Here is a 13,257-nt window from a genome sequence, read left to right as displayed (position 1 = left end):
TACCTCATTTTCTGTTATCTATTTCATTATCCTCCATCTTACACCAACTTTTAGAATTTTTGTTGCATTTATTGTAAACTGAGGGGGCCACTAATTCATATTTCTAAATGCATATCTGTTAATTTGTGTGTGTATGTGTGTGTATACATGCATGCTTGTTTATTTGTATATTTCTGTAGTGCATTAAATACATACTGCAAAATATGACATTATAAATATACCTTTATACCCCTCAGCATGCTACACACTAAAAAGCGCAAGGTGCGGAAACCTTGGTATCCTTCCAAATAAGAAAGTCAAGGCGACCAAGCTAAGGAGCTACTCTTCCTCTCTCTCCCTCTCTTTCTTCCCACCCCTCCTACTCCATCCTTTTATTTTAATGAGAGCACAATTAATAAGGAAATGGAGCAGATTCCCAAAGGGAACCGGCTCTTCTACAATAGAGGCCTTCTTTTGTCAATGGCGGTATTGAATTCCCCTACAAGGCCACTCTCCAGTATCCATCCCCACCCCTCCTCTCTCTCTCTCTCTCTCTTATCCTCATGGTATGTTGGGCTAATCTGCACCACAGTAACATTTGATCCCCTAGCCTTTGCTCCAAATGCAGACTTTACAATACTTCATATTGATTCTCTAGGCCGAGAGCACCGCTTCCTGAGTACGCTTTGCGTATTCAATGAAGGAGATCGAGGCAAATGGGGTGTGGGTGGGTGGGGGGGACTGTTGGGGTTGGGGGTGGTTGTTGGAGGGGCGGGCCAGCACACAGTCTTGCTTGTAATTGGTCCACTGCATGGTGAACTTTGGTTCCGGGCAAATGTAATTAGATCTTTAGTATTCTCTGCGTATACAAAGTTTAAAATTCACACTCACGGCTCGAGTGACATAAGAGAGAGAAATAGTCAACGAGATAAAATGGTGTGATAACTAATAAACCCCCCCCCCCCATTTCCAGTGCTGGTAAAATAAAGGCAGTATTGACTCACCATTTCCTCTAAGCTACAGAAACAGTGGCAGTTTTTTCTCTCACAAGTCTATCGATGCCCCCAATTGCCCCCTGCACATTAGCAAACAATACAGTTAGCTACAATGCCACATTCGACACCGGGCACAAGGCTATAATCAATGCTCGTCTTGCATACACAAACAGAAGTAGAGAAGCACTTGGTTAGCAAATCCCATGAGTCAGCAAATTCTTAATTTCAGAACAGGGACCACGCCTCCGTCACTAGTAGTCTGGATGATCGCTTGCACTGCTCAAAAGCGATTATTACGCTGACCTGATCCGTCCAGAAACACTACTGCATTATCTAAGCTGTGGCCAGCCAAACAGCACTTTACCGTTTGCTGTTTTGTTGCTGTCGAACATGGGTGTTACACAAGATAAAGTAAGCATTCACCGGCTCCCAGGATGTGTCCGTTGAAACATGATCTGTGTGTCTCCATGTCAATAAACAATGCCCAAAGGCGACAAAAAAACCCCAAAGAAAACAATGAAACCAAAACACACAAACCCACACACAAGCCCAATCACAAGCTGATCAATTGTCAATGCCACATTCAGCCAGCAAGTAAGACAAATTAATGTTTTAAAAAATGGCCTCACTCATAGCGCATCCGGGTAGCCCAGCCAGGGATCTATTCCATTGCCTACCAACACGGGGATCGCCAATTCGAATCCCCATGTTACCTCCAGCTTGGTCGGGCATCCCTACAGATACAATTGGCCGCGTCTGCGGGTGGAAAGCTGAATGTGGGTATGTGTCCTGGTCGCCGCGCTAGCGCCTCCTCTGGTCAATCAGGGCACCTGTTGGGGGATGAGGGGGAACTGGGGGGAATAGCGTGATCCTCCCATGCGCTACGTCCCCCTGGTGAAACTCCTCACTGTCAAGTGAAAAGAAGCGGCTGGCAACTCCACATGTATCGGAGGAGGTATGTGGTAGTCTGCAGCCCTCCCCAGATCAGCAGAGGGGGTGGAGCAGCGACCGGGACAGCTTGGAAGAGTGGGGTAATTGGCCGGGTACAATTGGGAAAGAAAAAAAATCCATTAAAAAAAAGGCCTCACTCTCCCTCCTATTTGGACAGACACACACGCAAAAAAAAATACAATCAAATGCACATACACGCATGCACGCATGCACACACACACACACACACACAAGATGCTGGGATGTTTTTTTTATTGCCTTTAAATATGCAGAGAAAATACAACATCTAGCTATTTTAAGTCAATATCTAGTCTTAATCCTCGAGATCAGCAACCCATGTGTAAAAGTGCAATGCACACTGGGCCTAAATACTATCCAATTTACATGAGAAGTGAATATCTAGAGATAGTGGGACATTAATCTGGGTAATTAGGGAAAGCGTACAATATGGCCACGAGGGGAAGATTTCCATCACGTGACGCTACAGTGGCACATCATCGCTACTACTCTCCTCTTCCTAATCGTACCATCCCCTGTCAACTGTGGGGGGCGACTGTGGAAAACAACGAGGCGGAGATAGAGCTTATAGAGCCAACCCTGCAGAGAAGAGATTTGAATAGTTATAGTGCATGATGTTGAGGCGTGCATGTAATCATCAGCCGAGTCCTTTACAACACCTATCGAGTTATCAGAAGGCAAATATATCACATATGCAAACACATATATGGGAATAACTTGGGTTTATTACACTGGCCAGGGATAAATCACATATGGTGTTGGTGTAAATTTCACAGCGTGGCCTTTTTGAACAAGGGAGCAGCAATTGATTTCGGGAATTGGCAAGAGCATAGGTTTCTTGCATTGTCTGCCTGTGCGGACTCGGGTTGCCCTCGCCAACCCTCACATACCGCCCATATTTCAAATTACTGCCCAACCCCTGCTGCAATGCAAGCAGAGGCCCTGTGGCACCCAACGCCCACCCTCTCTGCCCTGCGAACCGGTCTGGAGGGATCACTCTGCTATCTGCTATTCCCCATCCCGCCTTGCTAGACACCACACACACACACACACACACACACACACACACACACACACACACACACACACACACACACACACACACACACACGACTCACTCACACACATTATGCATCCTAATGTAAACTAACATCCACTGCCACTTGACCCCGCTGTCAATATCTGTCCTCATTAAACACTATTCAGCCGACTCAGTCCACTCTAAATAGCATCATTCGACGCTTACCGAATTACGCCTTTGGAGCCGCGGAAGGTGGAGAGGGAGTCTAATTCATTTATTTGGAAGATATACACAGGCGTCGGTATGATCACCTATAAAACCTGCAAAAGTATTTAACCCCTGTGAGCCAAAAGCTCCTCGCTACTTTTAACGTTGCCGTCATTTGTTTTTCTCGGGTCACGAGTTCTGACAGCACTTTGGCAATGTCTGGACAGTAGGCTACGAGCAGCAACGTCCACTTTTCCACTCTCCATATGATGCCGCTATTGATTTTTTTTTTTTTACTGTCTTTTTACCTAATTATGGAGGACTTTAAGAAGGGACGGGAGTTTTTGTACCTCCTGCCAAACTGCTACACGAAACAGATACGTTTTACTACAGGAATTACAAGGTTAGGAAGTTGAATACAAAGAAACCGGATAGCACTCTTTCATTTGGATCTAAATCGAATAATTTCACCGCAAGAGGACCAAGTGGACTGTAAAGCAGAGTCATTCAGCAACACCGCTAAACCAAAATCACAAAAAAAAATATATATACACACACACACACACACACACACACACACACACACACACACACACACACACATACATATAAAATAGCATACAGGAGAGGGAATAAGCTGATATCCAAATGACAGCTGTGGAGGCCGCCCTAAGAGGGAAACAAAAGTGAAGCAAATTTTCCATAAGCAGCTCAGTTTATCTATTTTCAGTCACGGTGTGTGTTTTTTTGGGAGGAGGGGAGCATAATCCATTTCCAGTAAAAAGAAAGGCAACTAATAGCATTAAAAAAAAAGAACATTTTTAGGTTGCCCTCAATACAGTTTGGCAGGATGACATGCCAGTGTCCCAGCACTGAGGATCACGATTCAAACCCCAGTGTTGCCTCTGGTTAGGGATCACTGGGACCACAGTTGGCAGATGAGTCCGGGCTGAGGAGTTGATAGGGGTAATAATCATTACCATATAATAATAATATAATATCGGGCGGCACGGTGGCACATTGGTTAGTGCTGTTGCCTCACAGCAAGAAGGTCCTGGGTTCAAAGCCCAGGGTTGTCCAACCTTGGGGGTCATCAGAGATCGTCTTCTGTGTGGAGTTTGCATGTTCTCCGCATGTCTGCAGTGGGTTTTCTCTGGGTGCTCTGGTTTCCCCACCATCAAAAAGACATGCATGTTAAGGTTAATACTCCCGTCTGTGCCCCTGACCAAGGCATGGCAAGAACAACTGGAGTTGGTCCCCAGGTGCTGCACGGTGGCTACCCACTACTCCTAGCTACACAGCTAGGATGGGTTAAATGCAGAGCATAATTTCGCTATGGGGATCAATAGAGTATCTAAAAAAAATGTAGTGACAGATGACGGGGTGACTTTATAGCTGTAGGTAGAAACAGCATGCGCCTGCACGCGCATTACGTTCCCCTGGACACTGGCGGCCTGTCCAGGGTATCTCCTCGCCTGCCGCCCAATGACTGCTGGAATAGGCTCGAGCATCCCTGTGACCCTGAGCAGGATAAGCGACTTGGATAATGGACGGATGGATGGACAAACCTGCAGCAAGTAGGCGTAAAGCTGCGGTCGGCTGGGCTCCACGTGTATCAGATGATGCACGTGGAAGTTGACGCCCTCCTCGACCGCCATAGGGGCCCTGCAATAGCGGGACTGTCGAAGAACAGAGTTGGACATGGCAAATTGAGATGAAAAGGGGAGAAATAAAAAAATAAATAAGACACTATTTGGAAGCCATCAACACAGCTTACTATTCATATCAAATGATGTAACTTTTTCTCATTGCCAAAATGAAAATAACAGATTTAATAAAATTCACGGACCTCAACTCAGCACTCTCCATTAGCTCTAAATTGGACAACAAAATAAATTATATTACCGTATTGCCAATAGTCAGTCAACCATGCCTTCTTTTGACTGCATGAAACTATGCTTTTCTTATAGCATTAAAATTCAGTCTGTACATGCCAAAGGAATTTTTTACCTTCATTCACACGCAGGCTTGAAGGGAACTGGAGCAAGAATGCGCTTTTTCAGCAGCGTCCCTAATAACTGCATTTAAAACCTCAAAGCTGCAAAGACCAAATTCTGTCCTCTACTGAAGTCCACTGGGCAGCTCATCTGATGCATTTTAGGTTAAAGTGCCCTGCAAAGGCTGCTTCTACAATAGTCACCAAGAACAGTGGGGTCATAAGTCATTAATTCAAATTTTCAAGTCTCAACATCCACCTCTCTGAACTTTTGGCTAGTGAGACACCCTACAAAACATGTTACACCTGCAAATGTGTGAACCTCATCTATCTTCTGGCAGTCTGGCGGCCTCGCCTAGCGTTGACTGTGTTTTTGGTGTCATCGTGTGGAGTGTGGGGAGGTGTGTCGAAGGTGTCTGCCTGGGAGAGCTGGCGCTGGATCGACTGGGGGAGCTTGGTCTGCTGTGTCCGGTGGGCCCAGGGACCACGGCCCTGCCTGGAGCTGCGCCCGAGGAGGAAACACCGAGGGCGGTCTGGCAGGACACAGAAGCAGGATAGGCTAAGCTAACTGCTAGCCCATGCAGACCGGCAGTTCCGACAGTCATCCTGGCGTTCGTTCTCTTGGACAGCAATTTTTATATATATATATATATATATATATATATATGTATATATACTGTATATATATATACTGTATATATATATACTGTATATATATGTATATATATATACTATATATATTGTATATACTGTATATACTGTATATATATACTATATATATATACTGTATATATATACTGTATATATATATATATACTGTATATATATATATATATATATATATATATATATGTTGGATATATGTGTTTTGTAGTTGTTGTTTTTTTTAGTTTGGCTACATGTGTTCTTGTAGTTTGAATATATGTGTTCTTGTAGTTTGGATATATGTGTTCTTGTAGTTTGGCTATGTGTTTTTGTCTTTGTGTTGCACTGCTGTGGGCTGGGGGAAACGATATTTCGTTTCATTTCATGTGCGCAGGTGCATGGAATGAAATGACATATAAATATTCCTGATCCCTGAGTCTCTCTGTCATGAAGTATTAAGCTGTATCAAAAAAGAAGAAATACTAAGCTTTCTTTATTTGTTTTCACTTCCCCTGGGAGAAACAAAATGGCTTAAATTATTCCCTCCTCTTTCCTAAATAAAGCAAAGACATCGCTGAAAGTTATTTTCTTAGTATAACGTCACATTCAAATGCATGCATAATTTAATCCTACAATGAAGGTGAATGCTGCGCCCATAAGTCACACCGCTGCAAATGAATGATTGACACCCACCCACTCAAAGCCAAAGAATGGGCTGGGCTATTATTCGCTACGCCTCGAGAAACGTCTCACGGTGGCAACCAAACAGTGCACGGCTCAGTGGGCACCACCAAGAAGTTTCTGCGGCTTTGAAATATGAGCTCAAGAAGAGTCATTTGTTTAATTAATTAAGCAAATTAGGCAAATCCAGGGATACCCTGGCGGATGGAGTCATTGCCCCAGCACAAGGAGATTAATTAAGTGGCTCCAGTACGGCAACATTGAGACTTGACACTAGACTATGTGCTGGTACTCCATGGTTGGATACAGCTAACATTAGCATATTTGTGATGGATAGCTCTACCTGAGCAACGGGAGGGTATTCCATAGGTGCAGGTTTGCTCAGATTTCGGCTCATGTATGGTACAGCGGTGATAAGGAGCGGGATAACACCGAGCAGGCGCCCTGCGGACGCATGTGTGGGAGAGATTGAGTGAAACGGAGAGGAGAAACGAGTGATGGGCTGGGGTAAGGGTGGAGAAAGCTGATGTACTACGTCTACCCACTACCCCCACATCATCCCACAGACACACACACACACACACACACACTCTCCCTTCCCCTAAATTGTGCGAGTGCATGTCTGCAGGGGCCCCTTGTGTGCAAGCTGCAATACGGACGTTTTACTACCTGACATTGTTCTAAAATGCGCACACACGCGCACACACACATACACACACACATGCACGCTTAGCAGAAGCCCGCCTCACTGTCTCTTCCACCCCATCTCACATCCCCATCAAACCCCCACACGGAGTGGTGTGGCGATATCTGCGCCCATGATGTGATGTATGCACTGGTCTCTGAATATGAAAAATGTGTGTCAGACTTCATGCGCCGGTCCCTGGGAGCAGTCTGTAGGGCGTCATCCATTACGCTGTCTTTGTCTCTGATTCCACGGGATTAGTACGGAGTGACGTGAATATGAAATCCTTCCCAGGGCTGTTTTTTAACGCGCAGAGAAACATGATGAATGTGCCGCTTGGGTTCAGCCAGTAGGTTTGAGGCCAGGCAGTCCCTGTTATTCAGTTGTAGGAAAACGACGGCAAGGAGCACAGCGGTTACCGATCCATTCTCGCAGGAGCCCGCGCTGGCGAGTTCATATAAGCCAGCCAGCCCCACCTTGCTCTACATTGAAATCGACAGTGACAGTGAAAAGATTACCTCACATTCACGAACAAAAAAAACTCACACGAACATGTGCGGTTGAATCCTACACACACACACAAACTCGCTTGCTCTGTTATTGTCCTTTATGTGACCTTAATATTGACATCTGTTCAGAGACACTACCCACTTTCTACTGATGAGAAATGTCCAACATCTGTGTACACGATGAGTCCCAAAGGATTACAACAAGGAGGGAATGGGGGCTCTGTGTGTGTGTATAGAGATGTGGCACTTGCCCCCAAAGTAGGCTAGATTCCCCTGGAGTACACCTTCCCAGCTCTCGGACAAAATAACATGCAGGGAAACGTCCACCACTGCCGCACTACAGCTTAACTGCCTGTAACTGTTCTGTTCTGCAACATCTGGCCATCTCGGCTTACAGCATCTGCAGCGTGGGTTTTGAGTTTTAAAAAGGACTGTCCCATCTGACAAATCTTGACAAATGGCCGACTTCTTGCAAACAAATATTTCAATTAGTGAGGCAACCTCTAAATCTGCCATTTGGAACCTAGTGATTGTGCAAGCTGGTTCAAAATGTCCAAATGTAGATTTGGAGAAAAAAAAAATCCATACATACATGCATACATGCATACATACATACTATATATTTTTTTCAGATTTAGGCATCGAAAGGCAAAGCGGTTGTTTGGTTTGAAGCGGAAGTCACTTAATTCCTGCAGAATCAAACACGTCATTGATTACTGCAGTACTGTTGATTTACAAAGCAGGCGGCTATTGATTTAAACAAATTGCTTGTTAGAATAACTGCTAATCAAACCCAAGGTCAAGGAGCCAATAACAGCAGCAACACAAAGGTGACACACTTTACTGCCTCGCCGCTTTGTTAAGCCCCCCTATAGTGCATCTACTTAATAGTGCAGTTGTGTAAATGTCTGCATTTGTGCATGTGTGCACGTTCATAAGTGCAGAGGATGTAATATATGTAAAGGTGTGAGTGCTCTCTTATGCTTCCCCATCTCCCCAGGTGATTTGAGAGAGAAAGATTGCATTGTGCAGTTTAAACATGTGACCTATTGTCCTCACAGTTTATCTCCCTGGTTCTTTTTGGCTGACGAGCACTAAATCACTGGCTTCATGATGTCTCAACCCCGGATCAATAGAGCACTACAGAGACAGGTGCGTGACATATTGCTGTCACCTGACCTCCTCCCATAGAGCACTGGGACAAACCCGAAGCGAAGCGCCGTCATAAGCACTAGCTGGCGCGTCCAGCAAACTACCGAACCTCCCTTATATAGTGCAGAACAAAATCAATTCAATTAGCGCCGAATCTCCCGTTAATGGTTTCAGCCGTATCAAATTAACATTTTACGGGCCATTGCCCCACTCCCAAGACTCCCAAAATATAAGCCCCGGTTGATTGTGACCCTCCACTCCCACCCACATACCCCACAAATCACCGCCGCCACCACTACAACCAATGGCTTCTTTTTAATCTGAATTAAAATGAGTTAATTTACTTCGCCTCTGAAACAATCAGCGAAGGCCGAAGGGAAACTCTTGCGATGCCGCGGCGGTTTCCGCCTGCCGAGACGTGAGCAAAGAAACACCCCGCCAATTAATCCTAAGATCTTGATGTCTGAAAGCGATAAATGGCAGCCTCTTTTTTTCTTTTCTTTTATCGGCTTCTGCAATTCTATCCTAAACACGCGCCAAATCACAGAACTAGCGTTAATGATTCTTTAAAAGTGGCTTCAGTTCATCTCCTTCTTCTTCTTCATCATCATCATGTATCGCCAAGAGAGCAGAACACTGAGCCAAGACAATGAGGGACACCTCTAAAAATAGTGTGGAAATCAAAAGAGAGAGGAAGGGAAGAGGGGGAGAGCGAGCTGGAAGGAAATGGAGAGAGAAAGAGAGAGAGGCGAGGGTAGGGTAGGGCTGAAAAAATGTTGCTGGGAGTTTGGGGAGTAAAAACTGCTAATCAGCGAGAGAAGGGGCGAGATGGACATTGTAAACTAGACAGACTTTAGGCGCTATCTTTTATCAGGGTTCGCTGACAGAATCCAGCGCTCAAAACGGGGGAGGGAGGGGGGGGCTGCCATTCTGACGTTGGCTTCAAACCACGTCAGCCGTAAAAAAGACAGAAACACACAAATGTGCGTTCACTCACACAACACCATCATCATCATCTTCTCCGTGGACTGTCACGCTGGTGTGGTGGAGAAGCTCATATACATACATACATACATCAATATGGCACACGTGTGCACATACAAACACACACAAGCCAAACTTACCCAGAGCGGTCGGTGCGAAGAGGCTAGCAAGGAAGAGCAGGCGTGCGGTCCACATGGCCTCCTCTTCTTACCGCCCGCCACTGATGGTCCCGGTGGAGGCTTGCGGTCAAGTCCTTTGCGTGCACGAGCCTAGACCCGGCGCGTCCGCTATGGCACGGCTCCCTCCTTCACAACACGCTCCCTAAACTCCCCCGAGTTCTGCTGCACTGATGGATGTCCTGCCATGGGGGAAAGAAGAAAAACAAAAGGGAATTCAGTCTTACATGAACGGAATAACCTGAGGTGCTTGGTGGAAGTCGGGTAAATCAAGTTGAAGGTCTATATTATACTAGGTGTGTCATTCATGTTTGTGATCTGCAAAGCCTGTTGTTGTTGATACCCCGCAACCTCTCCGCAATTAATTTGCTACGAGGAGCACGAGCGAGGTAGGCGTTTTGCATTGGGGGAGCGACGCAGATGGAAGCATCGGGACTTCGTTATCCTCATAGAGGCGGCCATTTACGGTGCTGTGCATCTGCTGTTGAGTGACATACGATGAGCTGCTCAATTTCAACTAAGCCAAAGCCACATAGTGGGTGTGATCAAATAAACACCGTGACAGTGTGAGCCATACAGCGTATTTTTGGACATTCTGATGTTGTTTTGCTTATTCATCACACACACACACACACGCCCTAAGAATCCGTCATTCTCTCAGAGACACAGCACCGTAGCCATGGACCACAATTTTTTTGTAGCGGTGTCTGAGGGTTGTTTTCTGTGTGTGTGTGTGTGTGTGTGTGTGTGTGTGTGTGTGTGTGTGTGTGTGTGTGTGTGTGTGTGTGTGTGTGTGTGTGTGTGTGTGTGTGTGTGTGTGTGTGTGTGTGTGCGCGCACGGTGGGGTGAGGGTTGCATATGCTCTGCAGCACCTACATATGCAATGCAGCCTTCTAGATCTTTTCAGCACCCTGAAGGCGTCTGACATCAGAAACCCTATGTCATTTTTTTCTCTTTTCCTGCTGGGGTGAGTTGGCAGGAGTGCGTTTGACTTGTGTCTGCCTGGAATGTGTACACAACACCAAAATCCCAAAAAAAAAAACCCAACAACCCACAACCGCAATGGCAGGCTTTCCTCTCAAAATCGCTACCCAGGTTCGCTCACAGCGCTGAATGAACCGTTGTGCCCTTGACCTCCTCTAAACCCCACGAGAGCGTCCTCGCCGGTGAAACGACGACGCTGGACGATGACATCATCTGCGGTGCTGCTAGTTAGCGTAGATGCGGTTTGCATGCTGGGGTGCGTGTGACAGCTGTGTGAACACTGAGTGATGTGTTGATTGGGACACTGCTCAGATGAAGTAGTGCATGAAAATTCACAGCTCTGCATATTGTGTGATGCTCTCATCCTAAAACACCACGGGCCCCAACGCCGAGGTTCACGGTTCGAGTCCCACTGTGTCCTCGAGGGTCATGGGAAGCTCTCTTTAAGTCATGTTAAATAAAAGTGTGTGTTAAATGAGTAAAAGCAAACAAATAAAATATGAATAGTGCAACAAAAAAAGTGTATTTCTTTTTTTTAAAGAATAGACAGTTCCACGATCTGTATTCGGATGAGATTCAAGATAATCCTCCTCTCCAACCATCTCATAATATCGAGGTTAAGTCAGCTTTAACAATTAGGCCATCCAAGACTCTGCGTTATTGTCAACCATGATCGGCTAATAGCATTCCTTTGCAAAATGATACAATCCGAACGTCGCACACAATACTGAAATTCCCTACCGGGGTATTATCCTTGCACATTAGGCCCTCCATACTGCACTTAATGTTGCCAAGGGATAATTCCATCAGAGGACATCAGAAAATCTGGTTACCAGAGGTCAGTATGTGACCACCGCCTCAAAGGACAAGGCTCTAGTAGTTAGCAAACCTGAACACGCAAAAAAAATCTAAGGTTATTCCAATACTACATATGAAACACCCATATATATATATATACATATATATATATATATATATATATATATATATACATACACACACACACACACACACATATATATATCACCCACTCATCTCCATTTGTCAAGTCAAGTCAATTTTATTTGTATATCCCATATATATATATATATATATGTGTGTGTGTGTGTGTGTGTGTGTGTGTGTGTGTCTTGTGTGTGTGTGTGTGGGTGGACATATTTGTCCATGGTGTTTATCCCACAGTGCTGCATTGTGCTGCCTCATATTTCAGCGCTATTCCTTAGGCACATGACATATTCACGTCTCACAACCTAGCTCTTAATCCTAATTCAAAAAATAAAATAAAATGAGAGATTAGAATAATCAGATTTAGAGAGGGAGGGCAGAGAGCAAACCTCTCATGCATGGGTTTTCTGCTCATACAGAGCATTTGGGCATTATTAAGAGGTTGGATTTGATGTCCTCACAAACCCCAAGCCTTGCCTATTTGCCAGTGGAGAAGAGACGCCTGAAATATTCAGCAAAAAAAACAAAACAAACTGCACTCATTCCTATCTTTATTCCTTTTATCTGCTGTTGGCATTGCTTTCAAGAACTTAAGTACTGCAAATGCGAGTGTTTTGTTGTTTTACTACAAAGTAAGATCATCAAGCCATGAAGATGAAACGCCCAAAACGCTGAAGATGAAGCAAAGAAAATGTGGCATCAAATGAGAAAAGAAATGCATAATGTTTTCTCCCCACAGACACATAATTCAATTCAATTCAGGGAACAAGCAGCAAACGAACCGCTACACGGTATCATGTGGGGGGATTTTACATTGGTCATCCAGTCAGTCATTCCTGGGGCATGAGCTCTGACTTCCGGCCTTTTTTTTTTTTTTTTTTTTTACGGCTTTGTATCCAAACTGTCACCAAAACACACCAGAGCCACGGTCTGCAGACAGGACAAGACATAGACGAAAGACAACGAGGATGGAAGACCACCCTGCAGACTAATCAGTCCTCATCTGGCTCTCCCCGTGTCTGACTGAATGTGTGTTTGCATGCGTTTTCCTCTGTGTGCGTTTGCAAATGAGTGCAGCCTTTTCATTGTGAACGGTATCGCATGGTGCTAACGCTCATCGTCTCACAGTGCAAATGAAAGCTTAGCAACAAGTTTTTTTGGTTTTTCATTTTTGGATTTTCCCCCCCTTTTCTCCCCAATTGTACCTGGCCAATCACCCCGCTCTCTGAGCCGTCCCAGTTGCTGCTCCCCCCCGTCCCTCTGCCAATCTGGGGAGGGCTGCAGACTACCACATGCCTCCATCGATACATGTGGAGTCGCCAGCCGTTT

At 45.3% G+C, this 13,257-nt stretch overlaps 1 protein-coding gene across 1 annotated transcript in view; it reads right to left on the bottom strand.

The window, feature by feature from the left end:
• Nucleotides 1-13,257, bottom strand: part of LOC130130478 (adhesion G protein-coupled receptor L3-like) — a 257,830-nt gene that overhangs the window by 189,916 nt on the left and 54,657 nt on the right. The window contains exon 2 of the mRNA XM_056300187.1: nt 9,964-10,181. Coding sequence (XP_056156162.1) covers nt 9,964-10,018 — 55 coding nt within the window. The 5' untranslated portion in view covers nt 10,019-10,181. The remainder of the gene's footprint in view (nt 1-9,963; nt 10,182-13,257) is intronic.

The sequence above is a fragment of the Lampris incognitus genome, chromosome 20 (genome assembly GCF_029633865.1).
Source record: "Lampris incognitus isolate fLamInc1 chromosome 20, fLamInc1.hap2, whole genome shotgun sequence".
Lineage (NCBI taxonomy): Eukaryota > Metazoa > Chordata > Actinopteri > Lampriformes > Lampridae > Lampris > Lampris incognitus.
This window is presented reverse-complemented; position numbering and strand designations above follow the sequence as displayed.